The sequence below is a fragment of the Entelurus aequoreus genome, linkage group LG13 (genome assembly GCF_033978785.1).
Source record: "Entelurus aequoreus isolate RoL-2023_Sb linkage group LG13, RoL_Eaeq_v1.1, whole genome shotgun sequence".
Lineage (NCBI taxonomy): Eukaryota > Metazoa > Chordata > Actinopteri > Syngnathiformes > Syngnathidae > Entelurus > Entelurus aequoreus.
This window is the reverse complement of record NC_084743.1, coordinates 41,501,546-41,527,555: the sequence shown is the minus strand read 5'-3', so window position 1 is coordinate 41,527,555 and position 26,010 is coordinate 41,501,546. Positions and strand designations below refer to the sequence as shown.

General features: G+C 42.9%; 1 protein-coding gene across 3 annotated transcripts in view; it reads right to left on the bottom strand.

Annotated features, from left to right (window-relative positions):
- The window catches only part of LOC133663854 (Na(+)/H(+) exchange regulatory cofactor NHE-RF3-like), a 73,903-nt gene that overhangs the window by 34,995 nt on the left and 12,898 nt on the right, over positions 1-26,010 (bottom strand). Inside the window, exons 1-4 of one of the 3 annotated variants that reach the window (XM_062068567.1) lie at positions 22,386-22,500; positions 17,497-17,539; positions 15,035-15,240; positions 1,322-1,393 (exon numbers count right to left, since the gene is read on the bottom strand). In XM_062068567.1, the coding sequence (XP_061924551.1) occupies positions 1,322-1,393; positions 15,035-15,163 (201 nt within the window). In that variant the 5' untranslated portion in view covers positions 15,164-15,240; positions 17,497-17,539; positions 22,386-22,500. Of the gene's footprint in view, positions 1-1,321; positions 1,394-2,647; positions 3,098-15,034; positions 15,241-17,496; positions 17,559-22,385; positions 22,501-26,010 lie in introns of those variants that run through there. The other 2 variants (XM_062068565.1, XM_062068566.1) reach the window with 2 other exon arrangements.

Sequence of the window (26,010 nt, the reverse complement as noted above, 5' to 3'; positions counted from 1 at the left end):
CTAGTTTAACGATTGCCGCAATGCGGCAGATCAATTTAGCCAAAACCTGTTTGTGTGGCCCTTTCAGACACTTGTGATTAAGGGTTATATAAATAAACTTTGATTGATTGATTGATGTTTTTACATACAGTAACAGAAGTAAAGCGTAACGAAAAACAAAAAAATAGTCATAAAAACTAATATGTATAAATACAAGATAAAACACAACAACAAAAAACCCACTAACATCCATATTGCACACCACAAAAAAAAACATCAAAGTAATATTAATAAAAATAATAATAATAATAATAATAGTGGAGGTAGAAGTCTGCCCCCCTGGCCTTTAGATTTTTTTGAAAAGTGGCCCTCAAAACAATCTAGTTGAATACCCCCTGCTCTACGCTACAGCCTCGGCCCAAAAGAGCAGAGCAGAGAGAAGAGTCCTGGCAGAGAGCATGCACTAGAATTCCCACATAAGTACGTCCGTCAAACTGTTACATCACAAATTGTCCACTGTTAAAAAAAAGAGGCATCCAAAACTGTTTGCAAGCTCACATCCCCTTAAAAATGTGTGTAAGTAAATTTACATTGTCATACAGTACAAGCTATAAATACCAACTACTTTACATTGTATCAAAGGGAGTTTTTTTCCCCCTGATTTCCCATCAAAATATATATTAGATACATGCAGGAAGGTGAAGGGTATACTCACTTTTGTGAGGTGCCCTACAGCAGTGTTGTTAAGAGCCACCAAAAATATTTGTACTACTTCGCTGTGGTCCGCATAGGTACTCAGTTGCAATACACGTTACCACCACTTGTGGCAGTAATGACAATCTCAAACATAAGGACTCTGGCGCTCAAATTCATAAGGAAGTTTGTTAAGCGCAAAAAATAAGACAAAATTGGTTAAGCTGCATATTCATTTGCACTTTAATTTTATTGAAGGTTTAGTTAAGAAAAATATTCTTTACTATTTAGTTCATTTATTTTAGCACTACATAAATGTAAATTTATTTCTCATCAGTTATTTAAGAGTCTCTTATTATGCTGTATATTTGGTTAGTACTTTTGTTTCTAATCAGCCCGACCTAAATTTAAGGTTTATGTGTTGAACAAATAATACTCTTTGAGATTAACACATGATGTCATATCATTTGACAAGGTTGTAAACTGTAAGTAGGTTAGATATAATTGTTGAATACGATTAGAACATGTAGAAGTGGACTCAAACAGTATGCATGATCGAAAATGTATAACACGTCAATGAAAATGAAGGTCTGTACTTTTGAGCCATGTGAAATGAAGTGCAAATGATCTGTCTGCTATCATGTAGTACCTGATCGTAGTCATTTCTCCTCAGCACCAGTAGAACCAAATGTAAGCCACATGACTGGATCTTCCTTGCAACCTGTCGGATAAAGTCACTCATTACATGTCATTACTGTTAAAGGCCTACTGAAAGCCACTACTACCAACCACGCAGTCTGATAGTTTATATATCAATGATGAAATCTTAACATTGCAACACATGCCAATACGGTCGGGTTAACTTATAAAGTGCAATTTTAAAATTCCTGCCACACTTCCGGTTGAAAAACTCCTTTGGATATGATTTATGCGCGTGACGTCACAAAAGCAACGGAAGTGGTTGGACCCCACCGGACCCGATAGAAAAGCCTCTTGTTTTCTTTGACAAAATTCCACAGTATTCTGGACATCTGTGTTGGTGAATCTTTTGCAATTTGTTTAATGAACAATGGAGACTGCAAAGAAGAACGTTGTAGGTGGGATCGATCGGTGTCTTAGCGGCTAAGTACAATACTGTAATATCCGTGATATTTGCATTAGTGTACTGTGTCTTTAAGGGTTTGGGGATTGCGCATGCGCGAGTGAGTTGGCGGAGAACTTGAGTGTGTGTGAGCGTGACTTTTGGCTAACAGCAGCTCGTGTATGTGTGTGCGTTACTTTTTGAACTACAACCAGTTACCGCTTGTTAATAAAGCGATTGAGCAATTTGTTTAATGGACAATGGAGACTGCAAATAAGAAAGTTGGAGCCGGTGGAGCGGCGGACTACACTACGGTGAGTCTAGCTTTGGCTTCCAAACATTTGATCGATTGCCCGTACGTGCGTGTCGATATGTGCATGTGACGTACGTAACTTTGGGGAAATATATGTTTCTTGCCGACTCTGATGCCGGCCGGGGTGTCGTCAAAAGCGTACAACGCCCGCCGCCGCATCTAAGTTAGCTACGCAGCTAGGTTAGCTTCTGTTTTTTTAGCTTCGCCAAGCGGAATATTATTAATCGTGTATTTACATGTTCATGGTTTAATAGTATTATTGATCTTCTGTCTATCCATCCAGTCAGGGTTTTTTTTAATTTAGTTTCTATCTGCATTTGAGACTGGCGCTATCGCGTTGGCTACGTTGCTAGGTTAGCTTCTGTTTTTTTTAGCTTCGCCAAGCGGAATATTATTAATCGTGTATTTACATGTTCATGGTTTAATAGTATTATTGATCTTCTGTCTATCCATCCAGTCAGGTTTTTTTTTTATTTAGTTTCTATCTGCATTTGAGACTGCTGCTATCACGTTGGCTACGTAGCTAGGTTAGCTTCTATTTTTTTAGCTTCGCAAAGCTGAATTATTAATCGTGTATTTACATGTTCAGTCACTGTGAATGTCCATTTCGCGTTCTCGACTCTCATTTTCAAGAGGATATAGTATCTGAGATGGTTTAAAATACAAATCTGTGATACACAATAGAAAAAGGAGAGAGTGTGGAATCCAATGAGCCAGCTTGTACCTAAGTTACGGTCAGAGCGAAAAAAGATACATCCATCACTGCCTCTCAAGTCCTTCACTGTAACGTTCCTCATCTACGAATCTTTCATCCTCGCTCAAATTAATGGGGTAATCGTCACTTTCTCGGTCCGAATCTCTCTCGCTCCATTGTAAACAACGGGGAATTGTGAGCAGCACTACCGCTTGTGACGTCACGCTACTTCCGGTACAGGCAAGGCTTTTTTTATCAGCGAGCAAAAGTTGCGAACTTTATCGTCGATTTTCTCTACTAAATCCTTTCAGCAAAAATATGACAATATCGCGAAATGATCAAGTATGACACATAGAATGGATCTGCTATTCCCGTTTAAATAAAAAAAATTCATTTCAGTAGGCCTTTAAGGCTGCTTTGATTAATCGATTAATTTGATTAAAAAAAAGCTTTGCCTTATATTCTGTTGCTTTGATTAACAAATAAAAATGGATCAAATCAAGACCTCATGGAGAGCCTGGAACTTAATATGGAGAATACGGAGACATTGTTTCTGCTGGGATAGAGCACACAGAACGGTGGAGTGTGGGTGCTGGGATCTGTGTTGCGACGGACAGGAGCTTTTCTTTTTCTTTGTTTCAATATACTCATGTTAACTTTGCATTTTCACTGCTAATGATGTACATTTATAAGATAAAAAGAATTAATTCAGTTTTGGCAAGCAGAAAAAAATATACACATCCAGCTAATCAAGTGTGTTTAGTCCGATTACTTGATTAATCGACTAAACTAACAAATTACTTGATTAGTAAAATAATCGAAAGTTGCAGCCACAATTACTGTCTACATCAGTGGTTCACAAACTTTTCCCAGTCCTACATTTACCCCCATTCTCACCTTTTGCAACATTAAATACACTGCAATGATTAATCCAGTAAATCGATTAGAAAAATGCATCTATTTGTATTTTGTTGCTTCGATGATTCGTTTAATCAGTAAAATAAGCACAAGACTGCTCCAATAGCGCACATGAGAGCGGTGTACCTATTGGTGATGTAGCTCGCGCTGAGATGACTCAAAGAAAAATAATGATAAAGTGGACAAGAGAGAAGACGAGAAAAGGTTTCCCGATCAAAAGTGAAAAGGACAGACATTGTGGTGAAATGTTTGCACTGTGAAAAAGCTGGCATTTCACAACATGACAGCATTAATGATGCAGCACATTATCAGAAAGCATCCTTCATGTTTAAAAGCAGAAACAAGCTGAAAAAGGTAAAAGTCTACTTTGGTAGCTAACGCCATCCTATATGTTTGACTTGTATAAGAAATGTTTTATTCAAACACATGTGAGGACATATTAGCATCTATAGTTTGTCTGTTAATACTAACGAGTAGTATGTCCAAAAATCAAACAACCCTTCTCCAATGAATACCTCTTCAAACTAATTTTTTTGTGTTAAATTGTGAAATATTTTGTCACGTATTTATCAGTCTTTTTGTTTATTTTGGTTAAGACTTCAAAGGTTCTTTATTATGTTAGTTATATCTTACTTGGTTCATGTCACACTGTTTTTTTTTGTTGTTTTTTTTAAATACAAGCAATATATATCAATGTTACCATGGTAAAAGTACAATTCAATATTATGTGCATTTACAAGAAGAAAAAATAAAGGTCAATAGAAAATTCCTTGTTTATTTCAGCAATTTTCCCCCCCAAAAAATCTAATTGACTTTGGAAAGTGTGTTTTATACGATTAATCAAACAAATTAATAATCATTCACATCTTATGAAACCTTTTTATCTATGTATGCATGTATGCTGCTGCGCCTTGCCTTGGTATATATGTACCATAAGACGTGCCACTGCAAATATGTGAGACACGCATTTACAACCAAAAATAGCTTGTAAAACGGCAAATAATAAATGACAGGGCGTTTTATGTGAAATTTTACAGCAAACTATTCTTAGTCCTTTCCTGCTACGGCATTTTTATAAAATATAAAGGAAAACTTCTCCTTGTGGTACGTCAGTTTCTCATGGTGTAATGGTATAAGAATGTATCAATGAATATAAGAAAACATGAGGTTTTTGTATATTTTTATTATAATAATAATTAATAAAAATCTGCGAGATAGTGAAACCGCAGACTTAAGCGCAAGGTAGTGAGAACAAGTAAATCTCTTATCAAGCTTCAGAGTTTATATTAAAACAATCAATCGACGACTTCATCTTAGGCCCTGTTTACATTAAGCCGGATGACTCCTTAAACAAATTATTATTTAGCCTAAGCCCCGTGTCAACGCCGCTGCACTTGGCGACCCGTGGCCGACGGGGAAGTGGGTGCACTTGGCTAGGCGGGCGACCAGGGAACGGCCACATCCGTGGCCGACAGGGAGGTGGGCGCGTCGTCGGCGTGGCAGGCCTGGAAGCAGGGCGCGTCGTCGGCGTGGCAGGCGTGGAAACTGCAGACGACGAGGCAGGCGTGGGTGCAGCAGACGACGCTTGGCGTGGTGCAGCAGACGGCGCTTTGCGTGGTGCAGCAGACAGCGCTTGGCGTGGTGCAGCAGGCGGCGCTTGGCGTGGTGCAGCAGGCGGCACTTGGCGTGGAGCTGCGACTGGAGCTTGGCATGGAGCTGCGACTAGAGTTTGGCATGGTAACACCCGAATAAGTTTATCAACTTGTTTAAGTCGGGGTCCACATACTTCGGGCCCGAAGTTAAGAAAATTCACACTTGTTGCTGTTAAATTTGAGGCGCGTTTGATCCGTTATGCATGACAGGTACATCACGGGTAATATTATCCACAATTAACAAAATCTAATCATGATTATTTTGTGCCCTATGATGGACTGACGACAGAACCATCTTGACTTTGTTCACACTGCACGCCAGCGAATGAAAGGGCATTCTTACTCAACAGCCATACATGTCACACTAAGGATGGCAGTATGAACAACGCCAACACTGTCATGAATATGTGCCATTTTGTGAAACCAAACTAAACAACAACGACAAACACATTTTGGAGGAATATTTGCACCGCAACCCAACATAAACACTACAGAACAAATTCCCAGAATTCCCTGCAGCACCAATTCTTCCGGGACGCTACAATGTAAACAAACGCCATTGGTGGATCTATACCTAACGTCCACTGTAATGATACCACATACAATAGTGTATCTAGTCGATACTACTTTGATTACATCGATATTTTTTAACATCACAAAATCTTCTTCGGTTTTTATTTTAGTTATATTATGTTTATAAACTCAGGAAATATGTCCCTGGACACATGAGAACTTTGAATATGACCAATGTATGATCCTGTAACTACTTGGTATCGGATTGATACCCAAATTTGTGGTATCATCCAAAACTAATGTAAAGTATCCAAACAACAGAAGAATAAGTGATTATTACATTTGAACAGAAGTGTAGATAGAACATGTTGAAAGAGAAAGTAAGCAGATATTAACAGTAAATGAACAAGTAGATTAATAATTAATTTTCTACCACTTGTCCTTAATAATTTTGACAAAATAATAGAATGATAAATTACACGATGTGTTACTGCATATGTCAGCAGCTAAATTAGAAGCCTTTGTTTACTTACTTACTACTAAAAGACAAGTGGTCTTGTATGTTCACTATTTTAATTAAGGACAAAATTGCAATAATAAACATATTGTAATGCCCCGCAGTGGAGAAAGAGTCACACAGATGAGGATGCGCTGCTCAATCGCTTTATTAACAAGCGGTAACTGTTTGTAGTCCAAAAAGTAACGCACACACATACACGAGCTGCTGTTAGCCACAACTCACGCTCACACACACTCAAGCTTTCCGCCAACTCACTCGCGCATGCGCGTTCCCCAAACCCTTAAAGACACAGTACACTAATGCAAATATCACAGATATTACACTGCCTCCCCCTTTATGAAGCCCCTCGCCCCGAGGGGTCAACAAGAAAATCCCTGAACCTCGGCGGTCTACGCCTCTGTCTTTGTGGCCGGCCCTGTTCTGACTCAGGTCCATCAACACGTGGCGCTAGCGGCTGAACAGGGACAACAATGGTGGAACATGGGGAACCTTGATCCACTAACTGTCCATTGCCATCTGGTGAGGCAGGCGCCGTCTCAAACTGGGGAACTTCTCTGCCCCTGTAGGGTGCCAAACGGTCTCTATGCATGACAACCTTTCGGCCCTTAGGGGGCACTGCTACTCTATAGACTACTTCTCCCACCCTCTCAAGCACCCTACACGGACCGTCCCAATGACTGTCCAACTTGGGGAAACGTCCTTTTTTCCTTTTGGGCGTGTACACCCAGACCAGCTCGTCAGGCGTAAAGTCCCGGCCCTTGCTCCGCACGTCATGGTTCCTCTTTTGCCTCAAACCAGCCTTCCCCAACTGGTCTCGTGCGAAGGAATGTGCCGCTTCCATCCGATCCTGCAACTTCCGAGCGTACTCCAGTCCCGGCCGATCCTCGGTACTGCCTGGTGGTCTCCCGAACGCCAACTCAGCAGGTGTCCGGATCTCCCGACCCAACATCAGCAGGGCAGGGGTGCAGCTTGTGGAACTTTGAACCGCGGAACGGTATGCCATCAGCACTAGTGGAATATGCCGGTCCCAGTCATGCTGATGGTTGGCGGTGAGGATGGCTAGCTGCTGCTGCATGGTGCGGTTAAACCGCTCCACTAGTCCATCACTTTGCGGATGCAAGGGAGTCGTGCGTGTCTTTTGCATGTCCAGTCTTTCACACAGGGCAGCAAAAACCCTGGATTCAAAATTCCTGCCCTGGTCGCTGTGGAGGATATCTGCAGTTCCAAAGCGACGGAACATGCCCTCCAGTAAGGCATCAGCCACTGTCTCCGCTTCTTGGTCCGGCAGTGCGTACGCCTCCGGCCACTTAGTAAAATAATCCATCGCGCAAAGCACATACTTGTTTCCTCTGTCTGTTACGGGAAAAGGGCCCATAATGTCCACAGCTACCCTCTCCATGGGTGCTCCAACCCCTTGCTGCTGAAGCGGTGCGTGTGACCGGTCCTGGGGTCCCTTGTAGGCTGCGCACACATCACAGCGCCGACAGAAGTCCTCCACGTCCCGCCGGTGCTGACCCCAGTAGAACCCTTGGCGCAACCGACGGAGCGTCTTTGTGCTGCCAAAATGCCCTGAGCCCGTGCCCCTATGACACGCCTTCAGCACTGCGTCCCTCAGAGTCTTCGGTACCACCACCTGCCATCTCTCCTCCCCGGTGGCCGGCTCCTTCCACGCACGCTGCAGTACGTCGTCCCTGATGCGCAGCACAGCAAACTTACTCCACAGGCCCTTGGTGCCGACTGACAGCCCCAACACGCCGTCCCAGGGTGGTCTTCTACCACTCTGGACCCATTGCCGCACTGGTTTGAGATCGCTGTCTTCCCCTTGCCTGGCCGCCCATTCTGCAGCGTCCACAGTCTCCAAGGTGCAGCATGAAGGCCCGTCAGCGGTCTCATCTCCGCGCAGCTCCTTCTCTCTGACGTCTCGCCGGTCACAGTAGCTACAGCCATCAATAGCACACGGCCGCCGAGAGAGAGCGTCTGCATTGGCGTACTGCGTGCCAGCACGATGACACACACTAAAGTGGAAAGACTGCAGCTCCTCCAGCCATCGCGCCACCTGACCCTCTGGTTCACGAAACGACATCAGCCATTCTGATGGTGAAGGACACGCCACACAAGTAGTACTTGAAATGGCGTACAGCCAACACAACAGCTAACAGTTCACGTCTGGTCACACAGTACCGCCGCTCACTCTTGTTGAAGGTGCGGCTGAAGTAAGCCACCACCCGTTCACCTTCTGGGCCCACCTGCGACAGCACCGCGCCCATACCAACATTACTGGCGTCCGTATCCAGCACAAAAGGTTTAGCTGGGTCTGGAGTAGTGAGGACAGGAGCATTCTTGAGGGCCTTCTTGAGGCCAGAAAATGCCTCGTGACAGTCCGGCGTCCACACGAACATCTGATCGTTCTGAAGGAGGCTAAACAACGGTGCGCCACTGCAGGAAGATCCCTTTACAAAACGCCGATAATATGAGGCAAGTCCCAAGAAGCTTTTTAGCTGCTTCTGGTCCTTCGGAATTGGCCAGTCTCTGATAGCGCTGATCTTCTCCTCCAGCGTGCTGATGCCGCTCCCATCCACCTTGTGGCCCAGAAACTCCACCTCACGCCGCATGAAATGGCACTTCTCTGGGTGTAGTTTCAGTCCAGCTGCCGCAATCCTTTCCAGCACCAGCCTCAAGGAATCAAGGGCTGACTGAAAGGACCGTCCATGGACGAGGACATCGTCCAAGTAGACCAAGCACTCTTGCCTGGGGATATTAGCGAGCACTGTCCATCAGTCGCTCAAATGTCCCTGGTGCGTTGCAGAGCCCAAAGCTCATGACCTTGAATTGCCAGTGGCCCCTGGTGGTGCAGAACGCTGTCTTCTGTCGTGACTCAGGGGTGAGTGGGACCTGCCAGTATCCACTACGCAGGTCGAGCGACGAGAACCACGAGGACCCCGAGACCAGGTCCAACGTCTCATCGACCCGCAGGAGTGGGTAACAATCCTTTTTTGTCACCTTATTCAGCGGCCTGTAATCCACACAGAACCGCGGCCTTGTGCTGTTCTTCCTGGGAACCATGACCACGGCAGACGCCCACGGACTGTCAGAGGGTTCTATGATTCCCGTCTCGAGCATGGCGTGGACCTCTCTATCAGCCGCCTCCTGCCGGATCATGGGAAGGCGACGGGGGCCACCTTGACTGGCTGCGCATCCCCAGTGTCGATGTGGTGTTCAACCAGATGGGTGAGACCCACCTCATTTTCATTGAGGGCGAAAATGTCCTTAAAGTCCCCCAGTACGTGCCACAGCTGCTCGCGCTGCTCCCCTTCGAGGCTGACGCAGTTCTTTTCCCAGATGGAGCGGACCGCTACTGTCCGGTCCTCCCTTTGCCGTTGTTGGTTTAGCGCTACTGTTGTGGACGGCCCGGATGACGTCGCCCCCCACTTTGGACTTGATTCTTCAGGGCGAGTGGACTCTGCCCTCATTACCGATGGCTGCTGCATGGTGGATGGTGTCCTCTTGGCTGCGAACTCCCTCATTGCCTCATCCCTCTCTATGGGGGGCCTGACAGCCTCTTCCCAGGTTATCGGACTGGAGACTGCGGTGTTGATGGAGACAGCCACAGTCCGTTCAGTGGGAGCGGTCAGCTTTACTCGCTGGCCACTCGGCAAAACGAGCACCGCAGACCCCAGGTCTATTACACATCTTGTGGCTTTCAAAAAGTCTCGACCAAGTATACAGGGGTCGCTCACATCCGCCACCCAAGCGGAAAATGTCGCTGACAAGCCTCCGATTACGAACATAAACGTCGCTCTGCCTTTCATCTGGGCTATTTCCCCAGTCACTGTCTTTAATCTGGTGAGACTTGGTTCTAAAACGGTTCCAGCTGGAACAACGTCCGGTCTCACAATCGTGGCTGAAGATCCAGTATCCACCAGGGCTGTGCAGGCCACGCCCCCAATATGCACGAAAACATGACATGGGTCCCCCACTTCTGTCCAGCCCACAGTCACAACAGTCTCGTCACTCAAGGGCTGGTGCTCCCGGTAACTGGCTAAAGGGGTCCGTGTCGTCCGGGCTACACGGACCCTCTCCCGTTTCCCTGCTGGTCCTTCCTATTTGGACAGCGCCGCAGCAGGTGGCCAAGTTGTCCACACCCCCAGCAGACAGCAGTGCACGCTCGTCTGTCCTTCTTTTCCTCATACTGTGTTGGGCGGGTCTGCAGCGCACATACAAGTTCCTCCACCCACGCCGGTCTTTGTTCCGCTCCCTGCGTAAACGATGCAGCCGAAACTGGGCGGGAAAATGTCTCAAGTGCTGCCCCAGTGGCGATCTCTCTCTCCATAGCAAGTTCGAGTGCATCTGCCAGGGCAGTGGGGTGGGCGAGCTGGACGCGCAAGCGCAGTTCATCCGGTTTAAGTGCTTGGATGAATTGATCACGTATCAGTTCGTTTTGGATTGCGTTCGGCATTCCGATATACGCACGCCGACCCAGGCTCTCGATCCCATGAGCAAGGCACCGAAGCGACTCACCCGGTAGTCTGACACGTTGCTTAAACTCACAGCGTAAAGAGTCTCTCAAGTCAAACTCTCCAAAACGCCTTTGCAGTGCAGCAACCAGCGCACTGTAATCAAGTCTCTCTTCCGGGTTCAGCAGGAGCAAACAGGACGCAGCTTCTTCCGTCAGTGACAAAGCCAACTATATTGCCCTCACCTCCTCAGTCCAGCCTGCTTTATTAGCCACAAGCTCAAACTGAATTTTATAAGCTTCCCAGCTTCCTTTCCCGGAAAACTTCAGCGTCCTCAATGCTTCGCACACAAACTCATGTTTGTTTACATTCGGCGGAGGCGCATGCGCTCCTGCGTCATGACGCCTCTCTGTCATGGCGGTACTGTTGTCCATGTGGCGTGAAACGCTGGTTTCATGGCGTCCGTGCTCGACGCAAACTGCGTCCGGCATGTCAATCGCACACTCTCCAGTTCCTCTCTCTACCTTCACTCGAGCGCTGCGGTCGGCGAACATCCTCTCTCCACAATGCGGGCGGCAGCGGGTTGAAATTGAAGCACTTCTGACACCAATGTAATGCCCCGCAGTGGAGAAGGAGTCACACAGACGAGGATGCGCTGCTCAATCGCTTTATTAACAAGCGGTAACTGGTTGTAGTTAAAAAAGTAACGCACACACATACACGACCTGCTGTTAGCCACAACTCACGCTCACACACACTCAAGCTTTCCGCCAACTCACTCACGCATGCGCGTTCCCCAAACCCTTAAAGACACAGTACACTAATGCAAATATCACAGATATTACAATATGTTTAATGTACCCTAAGATTTTTTTGTTAAAATAAAGCCAGTAATGAAATTTTTTGTGGTCCCCTTTATTTAGAAAAGTACAGAAAAGTACCGAAATACTTTTAGTACCGGTAAAACAATGGCACTGTGTGTGTGGGGACAGGGAAAAGGTTAGGTGGGATATACCCTGTATAACCTTAGTGTAGAAGCAGCCTTAGTTACTCTATCAATTCGTTTATGTATTTTTGCTTTTGCTCTATTCAACACTGCACTATTGTTTGTTAGCCTCCATCCATCCATCCATCTTCTTCCGCTTATCCGAGGTCGGGTCGCGGGGACAGCAGCTTAAGCAGGGAAGCCCAGACTTCCCTCTCCCCAGCCACTTCGTCCAGCTCTTCCCGGGGGATCCCGAGGCGTTCCCAGGCCAGCCGGGAGACATAGTCTTCCCAACGTGTCCTGGGTCTTCCCCGTGGCCTACTACCGGTCGGACGTGCCCTAAACACCTCCCTAGGGAGGCGTTCGGGTGGCATCCTGACCAGATGCCCGAACCACCTCATCTGGCTCCTCTCGATGTGGAGGAGCAGCGGCTTTACTTTGAGCTCCCCCCGGATGGTAGAGCTTCTCACCCTATCTCTAAGGGAGAGCCCCGCCACCCGGCGGAGGAAACTCATTTCGGCCGCTTGTACCCGTGATCTTCTCCTTTCGGTCATAACCCAAAGCTCATGACCATAGGTGAGGATGGGAACGTAGATCGACGGGTAAATTGAGAGCTTTGCCTTCCGGCTCAGCTCCTTCTTCACCACAACGGATCGATACAGCGTCCGCATTACTGAAGACGCCGCACCGATCCGCCTGTCGATCTCACGATCCACTCTTCCCTCACTCGTGAACAAGACTCCGAGGTACTTGAACTCCTCCACTTGGGGAAGGGTCTCCTCCGCAACCCGGAGATGGCACTCCACCCTTTTCCGTGCGAGAACCATGGATTCGGACTTGGAGGTGCTGATTCTCATCCCAGTCGCTTCACACTCAGCTGCGAACCGATCCAGCGAGAGCTGAAGATCCTGGCCAGATGAAGCCATCAGGACCACATAATCTGCAAAAAGCAAAGACCTAATCCTGCAGCCACCAAACCAGATCCCCTCAACGCCTTGACTGCGCCTAGAAATTCTGTCCATAAAAGTTATGAACAGAATCGGTGACAAAGGGCAGCCTTGGCGGAGTCCAACTCTCACTGGAAACGTGTCCGACTTACTGCCGGCAATGCGGACCAAACTCTGGCACTGATCATACAGGGAGCGGACCGCCACAATCAGACAGTCCGATACCCCATACTCTCTGAGCACTCCCCACAGGACTTCCCGAGGGACACGGTCGAATGCCTTCTCCAAGTCCACAAAACACATGTAGACTGGTTGGGCAAACTCCCATGCACCCTCAAGGACCCTGCTGAGAGTATAGAGCTGGTCCACAGTTCCACGACCAGGACGAAAACCACACTGTTCCTCCTGAATCCGAGGTTCGACTATCCGGCGTAGCCTCCTCTCCAGCACACCTGAATAGACCTTACCGGGAAGGCTGAGGAGTGTGATCCCACGATAGTTAGAACACACCCTCCGGTTCCCCTTCTTAAAGAGAGGAACCACCACCCCGGTCTGCCAATCCAGAGGTACCGCCCCCGATGTCCACGCGATGCTGCAGAGTCTTGTCAACCAAGACAGCCCCACAGCATCCAGAGCCTTAAGGAACTCCGGGCGGATCTCATCCACCCCCGGGGCCTTGCTTCGAAGTCGTCCGGAAGTCGTTTTCCATGGCTTCCCCGAACTCCTCCCATGTCCGAGTTTTTGCCTCCGCGACCGCCGAAGCCGCACACCGCTTGGCCTGTCGGTACCTGTCCGTTGCCTCAGGAGTCCTATGAGCCAAAAGAACCCGATAAGACTCCTTCAGCTTGACGGCATCCCTCACCGCCGGTGTCCACCAACGGGTTCTAGGATTACCGCCACGACAGGCACCAACTACCTTGCGCCCACAGCTCCAATCAGCCGCCTCGACAATAGAGGTGCGGAACATGGTCCATTCGGGCTCAATGTCCAGCACCTCCCTCGTGACATGTTCAAAGTTCTTCCGGCGGTGGGAATTGAAACTCTCTCTGACAGGAGACTCTGCCAGACGTTCCCAGCAAACCCTCACAATGCGTTTGGGCCTGCCAGGTCTGTTCGGCATCCTCCCCCACCATCGCAGCCAACTCACCACCAGGTGGTGATCGGTAGAAAGCTCCGCCCCTCTCTTCACCCGAGTGTCCAAAACATGAGGCCGCAAATCCGACGACACAACTAGAAAGTCGATCATGGAACTGCGGCCTAGGGTGTCCTGGTGCCAAGTGCACATATGGACACCCTTATATTTGAACATGGTGTTTGTTATGGACAATCTGTGACGGGCACAAAAGTCCAATAACAAAACACAGCTCGGGTTCAGATCCGGGCAGCCATTCTTCCCAATCACGCCTCTCCAGGTTTCACTGTCGCTGCCAACATGAGCATTGAAGTCCCCCAGTAGAACGAGGGAATCACCCGGGGTAGCACTCTCAAGTACTCCCTCGAGTGAATCCAAAAAGGGTGGGTACTCTGAGCTGCGGTTTGGCGCGTAAGCGCAAACCACAGTCAGGACCCGTTCCCCCACCCGAAGGCGGAGGGAAGCTACCCTCTCGTCCACCGGGTTGAACTCCAACATGCAGGCTCTGAGCCGGGGGGAAACAAGAATTGTCACCCCAGCCCGTCGCCTCTCACTGCCGGCAACGCCAGAGTAGAAGAGAGTCCGCCCCTCTCGAGAGAACTGGTTCCAGAGCCCTTGCTGTGCGTCGAAGTGAGTCCGACTATGTCTAGTCGGAACTTCTCCACCTCGCGCACTAGCTCAGGCTCCTTCCCCCCCAGCGAGGTGACGTTCCACGTCCCAAGAGCTAGCTTCTGTAGCCGAGGATCGGACCGCCAAGTGCCCTGCCTTCGGCTGCCGCCCAGCTCACATCGCACCCGACCTCTATGACCCCTGCTATGGGTGGTGAGCCCATTGGAGGGGGAACCCACGTTGCCTCTTCGGGCTGTGCCCGGCCGGGCCCCATGGGGACAGGCCACCAGGCGCTCGCCATCGTGCCCCACCTCCGGGTGTTTGGTAGCCTTGCACATATTATTTACTTAGGTACTTGGTGATCATTTTTGTTGATTTTAATGTTTATTATCTAGATTAAAAAAAACAGCGCAGCCTACCAAGTCTAATTCCTTGTGCGTTAAACGTAATTGGCCAATAAAGCTGATTCTGAAGTTATCATGCCACACTTTCATCTTGAAAAACAACTTAGTCGATTAATGTTTTGAATTTTGTCAGCACTAACCCTGAAGAAGTCCACGTTGACCACAAATTCCTCGTTAACCTCGAGCACTCGATCCCCTTCTTTAAGTCCGCTGTGCTCAGCTGGGCTCCAAGACGCCACATCTGTGACTTCAAAGCTGTGACTGTCCATGGTTTTACGCAGGTTGAAGCCAAAGTTCTGCCCCTCTACCCGCCTCAGCTGGTAGAGTTTGGGCAAATGATCGTGGTCTGTTTTAGGACAAAAGGTTTCATGAAACAGACTCATAAAAGACAAGGTTCCAAGTATGCAGGGTCAAATGGGACAAAATTAAATAAAGAAATACATATTTAAATCGATAACTATGTGTGTATATAATCCATGATGATTTTAATTAAATACATAATATATGTGTCATTAAATGTGTCATGTATTAAATTAAACATTTAATTGAATAATTTCAATATTTGATCTATTAGTTAATCATTTAATTAACTGTTTAATCGTTTGACTGTTTATTGTTGCCATTATTATTTTCTGATTTAGATAATTATTTTATGATTCAGTTAATTATTTCATGATTTAATGATTCATTAAAGGATTTCATTAAACCTGTGTGTGGGTGCTTCATGACTTAATTTACCTGTCAAACTCAGCCATCAAAGTCCGTGTTTGAGTTTGAATTTGAATTTTGAGTTTATTTTGAACATGCATGCATACAACATGATACATCACAATTTCCAGTTTCTCTATTCAACATGTTCGAAAAGGAGTAGGAAGAAGCAGAGCTTATTTTCCTTTACATAAAACTTTTGTTCACTTCCTGCTCTCAATTTATTCACAATATACTCCATAAGTAATAACAATAAAAATAAATAAATAATAATTGGTGAAGTAAGTTATATTTCATATGGTGAGATGAGTAAGATTATCTTGAAAATGAATGGATGGATGAAATAAATTCAGAATGCTTATCATGGTTCTTCTTCTTTGTACTTTGTAAACACTTTAAGTTTGAAGAGTTTCTTGAAGTGGATCATATTAGTACATCGTTTGATTTCTTTGCTTAATCCATTCCATAATTTAGTTCCACATACTGTCTTAAATGTTGTACGTTCCTACAAATGTTTTAAATTTCTAAGATTATATTTCTCCTCTTTTTTTGAGAAGAATTGTTGTATATTCTTGGGTAGCAGATTATAGTTTGCTTTGTGTATAATTTTAGCTGTTTGCAAATTCACTATGTTGTGGAATTTCAGTATTTTTGATTCAGTGAACAAAGGGTTTGTATGTTCTCTATATCCAACATTATGTGTTATTCTAACTGATCTTTTTTGTAACACCGTTAATGAATGAAGTGTACTTTTGTAGTTATTTCCCCATATTTCTACACAATAACTCAGATATGGTAACACTAGCAAGCAGTAGAGAATATGGAGTGATTTTTGGTCCAGAACATGTTTTTCCTTATTCATTATTGACGTTTTTCTTGCTACTTTATGTTGTATAAATATTTTTTTTACATGAGATTTCCAGTTCAATTTATCATCAATTATTATACCTAGAAATTTGGTTTCATTTACTCTTTCAATTTCTATTCCGTCTTTGACTTTCTCTTCTACTGTTACCAAATAGCATTATTTTAGTTTTACTGAGATTCAAAGGTAGTCTGTTTTTGTCAAACCATATTTTTAATTTGTTCATTTCTTTTATTATTTGTATTAGCTTCTGTGTGTTCTCTACTGAACAAAACACTGTTGTATCATCTGCAAATAATACTAACTTTAAATGTTTTGTAACTTTACAAATGTCATTTATATAGAGATTGAACAATTTTGGTCCTAGTATTGATCCCTGAGGTGATCAGTGGGCGGGGCTAACAGGAATCTAGTCCAAAGATGGCTCTGGCCGGAATCCTGGAAAAATGGCAGCTATGCAGGATATACTCACACTTTTTTGGGAGTCGGTGGTATATATTTTAGACCTTGCAGAGTATTTGGAATTTGTAGAATGTACTGAAGTTGTCGGTGTCATTTCCGCACTTACAGACCACGATCAAGATTGAAGTACTCCTCTGCTTTTCTGGCCGAAGTTCCACAAACAAGTGGAAGGGTAACCAATCAGGTGATAGGATGCACCCACTGACTTTGACAGCTGAGTTTGACATATAAAATACATTCATGAAGGGATGCCACACAGGATCATGAAATAATTAAATAAATTATTAAATCATGAAATAAATAAAAAAAATCATGAACTAATTGATTAAACAATAAATAATGGAATATATAATTTATTAAATGATTAAATAATTAAATATACATTACATCAAATACATTAATAACACATTTAATAACATGCATGTTTTTTATTCCAATCATAATTAATAGTGACACATTTAAGTAATTATTTAAAGATGTATTTATTGATCTTATTTTGTTACATTCAACCCTTCATATCAGGACGATGCACCGTTATATTAAAGGACCTCAGCAGGAAACATTTACCAAGATCATCATTGATGACGAGAGCTGGATTATCGATTCCTTCCTTTGGGTTGAAGGTAAAACTGTTAGCACAAATGTGAAAAAGTCATGTACGCTTTATTGTATATGAATGCATGTCTTCAGCATTACAAAAACAATACTTGGATATACTTTAGAATAGTCAACGTACAGCTTGTATTGCAGTAAATATTTCTATCCATTAAAAATGGATACAAAATTAGTCCGATCAGACACATAGTGTCACGACGTGGACTGTGGGGGGTTTGTTTTCCCGAGATGCAAGAGAAGTTGGAGCGGACATGGCGTGAAGGTAAGGACATTATTTATTCTATTACTCAAAAAGTAACAAACAAAAGCGCGCACAAGGCGGAGATACAACTTGACTAATGAAAACAAAAACTAGCACTTGGGCATGGCTTCATGCCATGCCACACTTACGGTGGCATGGCATGAAGCATGAACTATGGTAAACATGAATCTCATGGATAGCATGGGTCGCGGAGGTAACAGAGTTAATGTCGCCAGGCTGACTTCCTGGCAACTATCGGCTTAATTAACAAAGACATGATTGACAACAGGTGCGTGAGTGAAAATGTGAACCAGGTGAAACTAATGGTTGCTATGGTGACAAAACCATGGAGTGAAAACAGGAACCAAAAAGAGTCCAAAAACCAAACAGTACATAACTTAAACAAAACATGATCACAGACATGACATAGAACCATTGTAATGAGTTGCTTTGACTAATGAAAAATTAGCAGCGACCTGTTTCCACTCAGAAAAGCGGAATTCGACAGTGTGGGAACATTTCAGGTACAATGACCAGGGAGTCACGGAAGACAAAACCTGCCAAAAGAATGTTGCGGCTCAAGGGTCTAATAATACATCCAATATAGTGCAGAATTTGCGGGAACATTTTACACGCCAAAGTAAAAGTAAGACATAATAACTGAGTCAAATTATGTTAGTAGCAAATTACTTAATGAAGAACTGAGTTGGTAGGGGGTTACTGTAAATATAAACAAGTCATTATCAGTAGCTTAGCTTTGAGTTTGAGTCATTGTAAACAAACAGCAACAGATACTTCTGTCAGAGGTTTCATTCAGTGACCATTTAAAGTTAGAGATTGATTCTTACTGTCTGTGTCCAATGTAAACATTAACATAATACCATGAGCTTGTAGAATAACAGCACTAACCCATGGGATCTAATTATGTGCATTCCAGTTATTAGCACAGCATTAGATAAGTTGATAAAAAAATTAAAAAAAGGTAGTTGATGACACTAACACTTGAATTTATTTCCCACGTGAATAACATTTTCCCCTGGGGATCAATAAAGTTAAAGGAGCCATATGTAATAATTTCATGTCAAGTCATCATTAAATGGCCCTGATATGTCAAAAGGCATTATTAAATCATGTTCTTTTCGAATACCTGTATAACTAATAACGGTAGTTCAGCCAGGATATGCTCATTTCAAAATTAGATTTACAGCCCCAAAATCTTGTTATTGTTTTAATTTCGATGCCCTGCCCTCCACCGTTGGACCAATTAGAAAGTCTGTGAGTGTGTCACATCCAGGTTGCCAGTTACGCACCGCCCTCTTCGTCTAGGTACTACCACTGGTAAAGTTACTAAACATGTCAGACCTTGGTAAATCTAAAAGCCGTCGTTACGATTGTCAACTTATTGATGACAAAGGCAGGAACAAAACAAGGATTTGAATTGGGGATGCCTTTGAAAGATGGAGACGATTGAAGGCAGAGAAGAGTTTTTCATCTGCCGCCAAATTTGCTAATTTCCTCCTTGTTAGGTAATTCAGGCATTTGTGTTTTTTTATTACTTGTAATAAATGGAAATGTACATTTGGTATGTAAACTATATTGTCCAATACAATCTATGATCTGGTCTAACAAAGCTAGTATGTTCCTGCAACGAATGCTTAGTGTGATGTGCTTCTAGTGCAGAGGTGGGTAGAGTAGCCAGAAATTGTACTCAAGTAAGAGTACTGTTACTTTAGAGATTTATTACTCAAGTAAAAGTAAGGAGTAGTCACCCAAATATTTACTTGAGTAAAAGTAAAAAGTATGTTGTGAAAAAACTACTCAAGTACTGAGTAACTGATGAGTAACATACACACATATTTTATATATATATATATATATATATATATATATATATATATATATATATATATATATATATATATATATATATATATATATATATAGATACACACACACATCAGTGGCGTGCAGTCACTAGAGGCAGGGGAGACGGGGCCTCACCTGCCATCATGGAAAGAAAAAAAAAAGAAAAAGAAAAAAAAAATAATTAAATTGTTATATGTATCCAGTGATTATACTAAAGTTATTTTCCATTTAACTTCACCAGTTTTAGATTATTTTTATTTTTATTTTCACATTTGCCGTTCAAATACTGAGAAGAGACGGTGCGGTGATCAGCAGCCAGTTGAGGCACGTCACTGAGTTGTGCCTCACCATGGATTGCGACTCGGCTAACTGCTGGCCTGCTGTGCAGTGAGACCGTATTGCTATATGAATTATATTATACATTTCCATAGTTTAGTTAGCTGAGGTATATAATGTACAGTGTATTTTGTCAACAACTGTATGTGTGTAACGTATTTCTTGTGCTGAGCGATCATAAATCTGCTGCGGAGACACACTGTGTGAGGCTCGTCTCATAACCCCGCCTCCTGGTGCCAAGCACCTCCGCCGCAGAATGCACCGCCCGACGGGAGCACCGCGGCCACACCAACCAAAGCCCACACCCAAACCCTCCACGTGCAAGACTGAATCCACCCAAAAAAAGTCACTTAACAAGAAGCCAAAAAGTGCAAAAACAACAACGACCGCAGGGACACAACATTAGGTACACCTGCACTGCAGGTTCATATTAGGGATGTGCGTATCGATCCTGTGGTATCGATATATCGATACTCACACGCTACTCATTTGGCATCACTTTTCTGAAAAAAGTATCGATATAAACCAAAAAACGGCGTGTGGGGGGTGCAAGCATCACTTTCAGATGTTTTTGATTACTTACTTAACTTACTATGTGCTGGGACACCCCTGTACCTGCAGTCACGTGACAGGAGACAGCGAATGAGCGTCGTCAACGTGCAACACACACACAGCCAGCCGACAGCGATGCAGCCAGGCATATCTAGTGTTGTCCAATTGTTGACTTTAAACAGGCATTGTTTTTTTGTTTTTTTAGTAATGTTTACTGAATATTTTTGTTTAAATGATTATCCTAAATTCAAATAATTTCCACACAGGGGAATTTATTGTTAGTTGAAAATTGCTTGAGTATTTAAAACAAGATAAGAAAGAGATACAATTTGGAGATTCTTCATCTTTGCATTACAGTTTAATTTTTTTCCAAGAAAATCTTGAATATATGATTGAATGTGATTTTGGTTTTAATCTGTAACATGATTTCTTACATTTCGAAAACATTAGCCTATTTCATATTTCATTAATTGCTAATTATATCACAAACTTTAAAAAATAACTGCAGCTTCTTGCAATTCGGATTTGACTGTTAATTGGAAAGCCCTAAAATTTAATTATTATGATATACAATATATAGTTATTATTATGTATAATATTTAATTTATTTTTCATATTTATGTTATTTATTTTAATTTTACTTTTATTATATATTGACCATAATAAATGTGGTATAAATGGTCTGTATTTGTCTTGTGATTTGTCTTAAATAATAACAATAGTAATAATATTTTTGACTGACAAAAAATTGCCAATAAGAAATTATTGGTATCGGTATCGATGACAATGCAAGAAAAAGTATCGGTATCGTATCGAATCCTAAAAGTGTGGTATCGCCCATCCCTAGTTCATATGTTTGTAAATCTGACTGTGATGACGCAGTCGTGCCTCACCAGACATTAACCTCACCGCACGCCACTGACACACATATATATACATACACATATACACATATATATATACATACACATATACACACATATATATATATATATATATATATATATATATATATATATATATATATATATATATATATATATATATATATATATATATATATATATATATATACTACCGTTCAAAAGTTTGGGGTCACATTGAAATGTCCTTATTTTTGAAGGAAAAGCACTGTACTTTTCAATGAAGATAACTTTAAACTAGTCTTAACTTTAAAGAAATACTCTCTATACATTGCTAATGTGGTAAATGACTATTCTAGCTGCAAATGTCTGGTTTTTGGTGCAATATCTACATAGGTGTATAGAGGCCCATTTCCAGCAACTATCACTCCAGTGTTCTAATGGTACAATGTGTTTGCTCATTGGCTCAGAAGGCTAATTGATGATTAGAAAACCCTTGTGCAATCATGTTCACACATCTGAAGACAGTTTAGCTCGTTACAGAAGCTACAAAACTGACCTTCCTTTGAGCAGATTGAGTTTCTGGAGCATCACATTTGTGGGGTCAATTAAACGCTCACAATGGCCAGAAAAAGATAACTTTCATCTGAAACTCGACAGTCTATTCTTGTTCTTAGAAATGAAGGCTATTCCACAAAATTGTTTGGGTGACCCCAAACTTTTGAACGGTAGTGTATATATACCTGTATACACACACACATATATATATACATATATATATATACACACACACATATATATATATATATACAGATATATATATATATATATACATGCAATGATATATACAGTATATAATTTATATTAATTTATTTTGCCGTTTTTGTTTACATGTTAAAGGTGTTTTAATGAATATACATGCATGTTTAACACATATAGATTCCTTTCTTTCATGAAGACAAGAATATAAGTTGGTGTATTACCTGATTCTGATGACTTGCATTAATAGGAATCAGACAGCAGTGCTGATAACGTCCACGTTTTCAAATGGAGGAGAAAAAAAGTTCCTCCTTTCGGTCTAATACCACATGAAAGTGGTTGGTTTTTGGCATCTTATTTGTCCAGCTTCCATATTCGTTTTTATACACTTTACAAGAAATACATTGTCTGCAAACTCCGTAGCTTGCTAGCTTGTTTGCGCTGGCTTTCGGAGACTCTTATTTTGTAAGGGCAGGCGCGATGGAGCGGCACTTTCATTGTGAAGACAGGAACTGTGCGGTCAGTCTTTAGCAGAGCTGGGCATTCTGCGGCCCGCGGGCCGCATCCGGCCCTTTGTGCGTCCCTGTCCGGCCCGCGTGAGGCCAATTATAAATTACAAAATAAATTTTAAAAAGTATCTATGTCGAGTGTGCAATACAACGGTGCTGCTTTTGTTTTGAAAATCGTTATTTGTATTACTTCCGTGTGGACGTATGCGTGATTGTGAGTGAATGTGAACAACTGCAATTACAAAATAAAGTTGAAAAAACATCTATGTCCTGCGCGCAATACAACTGTGCTGCTTTTATTTTGAAAAGTATTATTTATGGGCGTGTGTCCGTGTGTAACCTGCGAGTGAAGGTGCACATGCAGCGACAAGTGATGCACGGTTTACACCCGAGACGCCAAAAAGAGAAAAGTTGATGAGGAATGCCGTGTTTTCAACAACACATGAACTGCAAAGCAACGTCCCCTCACCTAAGGTGCGTGCCTGCGCAATTGCGCACTGTTCAAGCGTCCGCTACGCGCAGCAAGTATATATGCCGCGCACCAAATCAAATCCCATCTGAATTCTAAACAAAATATACATATTTATTCTATGGAATTTTGCAATGCAACTTTGAGTGATAGTGACAACAAGCGGCCCTAATGGTGTTCGTCAACACCGTTCAATTGAACATCGTTCAATTATTGTAACGTCTATCGAGATGCTTCGAGGACAGGAATTATATCGATCACTGTAGTAGAATTTCTGACCTTTTGACCTATATTTCTTGTCTTTTAAGAATGTCCGCTCATTTTCAATACTCTTGTATTTTTGTGCCATTGAATGGACCAGTTGTGGGACAAAAGTGAATATTAAGTCGTGCCAACCTGTCTAAAGGATTCGAGTTGTTATGGAACAGATAGGAAAAGCAAAACAAGACACTGACGCACTTGATAAGGAACGATGACGCACAACAGACATATAAATGATGGCAGAAGACCGGAACTCGGGGGTGATTTTGGCTTGTGTGTGTCTTGTGTGCTCTGGAGTACATTGTGTCTGCTTGCACGGACAACTTAATTCAACCTGCACTTCTGATAATGGGTAAATAAATTTGTTGTACTAAACTACTTTTGTTGCCTGCTTAAGCTTCGGACAATCCACTACACAAATTGGCGTCACGAACTAGGATGGTCCAGAACTCTGCAAGTCAACATCCGCTCCCGGCTTCTCTCTCAGGCAGACAACGCTTGCACGCGCGCATCTAATAAAAGGTAAGCTATTTTGCTTATTGTGTAAAAGTTGTCTGTCTGAAGAGAAACGGGATCGGTAAGATGAAAACTGAAATTTTTTTCATAAAAGATAGGTTTAGTCAGGTTCTCCAAAAACAACCTGGACTGGGGTAAATTATGGTTGGATTGAGTTGTTTTATATGTGATCATTTGTCTGTGTGTTTGTTGAATATTTGTGATTTCTTGTTTTTAACATTAGGGGATTGTTGATAGAATTTTGGTGGTTTGGAGTGTAGAAGCACAGACGATGTGAGACGAAAATTTTCTTTTAACCTCTTCATCCTCTGTCGTTGTTGGCAGAGGATGCTTCTTTCTGCAAGTGCATCAGAATTAGCCAGAGTTGGACAAAGATAAATTTAAGGCAAGGGTTGCTAACTGGTGGCACATTTGGCCCATATAAAATTGATACGTCTGTGAAAGTGCGAGACACCTGTCTATGTGGAAACTGCAGCGGTCCCTAGTCCTTGTGACTCAGCGTGTAAAAAAGCCTCATATTAGGTGACCATTCAGTGACTCCGGTAAAGGAGATCAACTGAGCCAAGTTGTCACGAATCTGTTTAATGGCTGCAGAATAGACAGGTGGCGTCTCGGGCTCCATATGGTAGAGCTTTGGTGAAACTTGGTGAAACTGTATGGGACTGACCAGACACGATGTCTGTAGGATGCTGGGTGATTCCTGGTGGTCCTATGGCGCCTTAGAGGCCAGTGATCCGTGTTGGTCAGTTTGATAACGCAGGTGCTGCTCCAATGAAACGGGTTAATCGCCGTTTTATGAGCAATGATGGAACCTGGTTTTTGTGATATGAGACGGCCGATTCCACAAAAGCACGCGTGCATTAGTTGTTTATATTGGTCCGGACCAGGGGGGAGTGGTTTGTGGGATAAAAATGTGTGTGTGTTTTTTTTTTATTAATATATATATATCTGCGTATTTTAATAACTTTTGTGTAGCACCTGGTTTCTTATCTGGTTTAATTCCCCCCTTCCTTTCCCCCCTCTCGCAACCTCCCCTCACGCTTTTTTCACAGCCCCGCTATCTGTAAAAGTCTGGAAATTGTCTAAAATGTGTGTGCGTGTGAGAAAGTAGACAAAGTTTATGTACAGAAAACATATGAGTGAATGATTTATCCATTTAATTATCTTATTCCGCTCTCGGAGGTTGGATTGCGGGGGCAGCAGCCTAAGCAGGGAAGCCCAGAATACCCTCCTTAAACTTGACTATTTGTCCATCTAAGAGTGAATGATGAATGTTGTTCTTATTATTAAGGTTCTGATATGATACAACTGTGCTTCTGGATGAGAAAAATAGTTGTCTATTGCATTTACTTTTAACTGTGCTGGTAAATTCTCTGTGTGTGAGTGACTGTGTGACGCATATAAAAAAAAAAAAAAAAAAAAAAAAAAAAAAAAAAAAAAAAAAAAAGCTGGGAGACATTTTGAGATAAGAGTGTGTGCGTGTGACGAGGCTGTGTGAGTGACAGCTGCGTGAGGCATTGGTTCGAAGAGGAGTGACACTGATAGCATTGAGCTAGGTTAGCATTGTGTTAGCATAGCATTGAGCTAGGTTAGCATTGAGCTAGGATAGCATTGAGCTAGGTTAGCATTGTGTTAGCAAAAGTTTGCTTACTGAGTCATAGTAAGGCTAAGTTAGCATCTAGCTTGGCATTACTAAGTGTGGTTGAACAGTTATTCTCGGTCTGTAGAGTGTGCTAGTAGTAGGTGCTTGCTAAGTCCAGTAAAATAATAGATGTATGGAAAATTACACGTTTAAATATCAATCAATAAATACGGATTGTGGGACATTGAAACATTGTTTAATTCATCATTCATTTATATGTCTAGTATATTTTTTTTGGTACAGCCTTGTTGCTTATCTGATCCATCCAGTTTCTGTGTGGAAGTTGAGACAAACACACACGCACGAACATCATAGATTAGGACACACTGTAACTTTGGAATTAATAGTTATACAACAAATAAATTAATAATATTGAATTTAAATTTGAGAAAGATAAATTGATTATACATTGACATTTTTAATTTTTTTAGGAATAAACACACAATAAAATA